General features: G+C 43.5%; 1 protein-coding gene across 1 annotated transcript in view; it reads right to left on the bottom strand.

The window, feature by feature from the left end:
* CRYZ (crystallin zeta) overlaps nt 1-2692 on the bottom strand; it is a gene marked incomplete at its 3' end in the record, with an annotated part of 21406 nt that overhangs the window by 7485 nt on the left and 11229 nt on the right. The window contains exon 5 of the mRNA XM_023509885.1: nt 2474-2537. Within this exon, the coding sequence (XP_023365653.1) occupies nt 2474-2537 (64 nt within the window). The remainder of the gene's footprint in view (nt 1-2473; nt 2538-2692) is intronic.

The following is a 2692-nucleotide window of genomic DNA, read 5'->3' as shown; positions in this document are numbered from 1 at the left end:
CCCATTTTTACACACCCCTCTCTCAAGCCAAGATTTTCAGTTAAGACTTTCCTGTTTCTCTATCAATGTCCACTTGGTCTGTCGTGCCAATCACAGTGAGCCAACAATTCTGACTCACAAGTTGAGGAATTTTGCACTATTTTCATCAGTTCTGCTTGTTCCTGGCCTCCCTGGCCCCTCTTCATCAGTGACACTTTCTCTTCTCTCAGAGAACATTTGATCCATTTGTGCACTGTAATTTTCTTCATGGCATTACCCCCATAAACTTGGACTAACATGTCCCTGACTTCACTTCCCTTCTTGCCGAGTTTAACAGGAAATTTATGAATGTTCACTGCTCCAATGCAAGCTTCATCTTTCTCACAACAGCACACAAAACCCCACAACAACAGTGAATGCTGCCCAGCGAGCACGGACACACTGACACGAACACAACTGTGACACACAATACACCCAGGTGATGAACCCTGAGTTGTGTGTACAGTGCTGCCAATGTAAGTGTGTGGTGGCAAATTCGGAACTCAATTGTTAGACCTCGCACAATTGGAGCAGAGTTTCTCAAACTTGGCACTCATGGCCAAGGTAGTTCTTGACATTGGGGACCATGCCGTGTATTGAGAAATGCCTACCCATAAGATGCTAGAACTTCCTTCCCCAGATGCGACAGTCAAAAATGTCTCTAGACATCACCAAATGTCCCCGAAGGCAAGGTATGAAATCACTCCCCATAGGTCACCAGTGATTTAGAAGAAAGATTGGGTTGGGCATGATGAAAAGAATTAAAATGAAGATAGAAACTAATTAAAATTACAGCAGCATCACAGACTCCCAAGCCTGAAATGGACCTTAAAGATTGTACGGCATATGGTAACAATGAACCTGAACTCAGAAGGGCTATGGTGGGGTTTGACTTAAACAAAGCAAAAAATACATGCAAGTCACTCTGCGGTGAAGGAGAGAGAAATCCCATTAGGTAAAACACAACACACTAAGAGGTGGACACTTGGGGTTTCTGCTTTCATTTTCAGATAAAAAAATAATAAAGCACAGTCTAATAAAACCACAATTTAAACTAAAGATTTAATGTAAATATATCTCCTTATGCTCTAACTGCTTGAAAAGGACGCTCGAGAGCTCTTTCAAAGGCCCTGTTTATTCTGTTCCTGTCAACAGTTATCCCAGGAATCCTCCTCCAACAGATTATGGCCCATTACGTAGCCTTGTTTTTCTTCTACTGTTTTACACTAAATAGGGCACTGCCCACCAACATATCTGGATGATCGCTGTGTTCAGAAATGCCGTACCATTTTAAACACACAACATAATCCCAGAGGAATTTGAATTAAGAAACGAGGATAGAAAGTACTAACAGAAGCAAGCAAGGCGCAGTGCGGTACACTGTTTCCCTCTGACGGGGTAGGGAGGATCAGAAGCACTTCACACACCAGGTCCCCAGCCTATCCCCGCCAGCCAGCCGGGGATTTAACAAACTCAGCCAGCTCAGAGAACAGCGTGGATTTTTACCTCTAAAAAAGAAAATCATGGTGAAGCAACCAGGCTTTTTACAAGAGGGTAAAAGGAATATAAAGAGCTTTCCTTTCAAGTCTCCTCTCCTCTTGCTCCTGAAATTTTTCCCTTCTATACAGATCATAAGCCAGCTCTTGCAAAGCTAGGGCAATTTAAATAAATGCATGTTTCTGTCTGACCCTTTAGTTATCTAAGGTTAAACTTAATCTAACCCCCCCCCAAATAGCCTCTCCAGTGAATTTAAACAATGGGAGTTTTAGACAAGGTATCTGTCATAGGTCCTCAAGCCCCCTGAAGACAATCTTGGTGTTTTTAAATAAATAGTCTGATCTGTGAAATCTTTGAGAATTATCTGTTTGAGGTATGTGGGGAGCTAGTTCTGAAGCCTCGGGGATTCATCTATCTAAAGAAACAGAGGGACTAAAATGGACTGAATTCTCTGTCTTTCCTGGCCACCGTTAGAGGTCAGTTCTCATTTTCCGATATCATTCATTCATTATTCAGGGATTCAGGTGCCACTTAATAGGTTATTTTTTTCAGTCTACTCCCTGGAATTCGCAGCTTCTTCAAGGTGAGCCTCTAGCCCCAGGCCCCTTATTTTTAAAATTCCAGATCTTGTCTCCAAAATTTCTAAAGCCTCTACTTGCGGGGGGGAGCGAGGTCATGTGGGTTTCTTGTTAAATTCCAGCAGCCAAGCTCTCACTTTCTCTCTAAGCTCCTCAGGGCAGACTGGCAGCCAGTTTCTCCGGGAGGTTTCTGACAGCCCAGCACAGGGCTTATTTTACACATTCTGAGTCCTCCTTCCCCTGCCTCCTGCCCCGTTAGCATTTTAAGCCACGGGGTGTGGTGTTAAGGACACAGCTGTAAAGTGTGTGCTCCGAGAATGTCATCAAAGCACAGTAGGCAGGCAGGAGAAAGGAGGCAGAAAGGACGGAGGAGAACTCACCATGTGGCTTTGCCTGCTGTCGGGGCAACACAGGTAAAGCTTTAATGAGCCTTAGTTTCCTTATCTAAGGGAATGTAGAATTAATATCAACCTTAAAGAACTGCTTAAAATTCTAAATAAATATTCTTGTAACATACGCTACTTGAAGGCAAAAACAAAGGCCAGTTTACCTTGGTCCACACCCAGTACAGGTGGGAAACCTCATGCATGCATCATTGA

This window comes from Otolemur garnettii, unplaced genomic scaffold (assembly GCF_000181295.1).
Source record: "Otolemur garnettii isolate 467f Iridium unplaced genomic scaffold, OtoGar3 scaffold00010, whole genome shotgun sequence".
Classification (NCBI taxonomy): Eukaryota; Metazoa; Chordata; class Mammalia; order Primates; family Galagidae; genus Otolemur; species Otolemur garnettii.
This window is presented reverse-complemented; position numbering and strand designations above follow the sequence as displayed.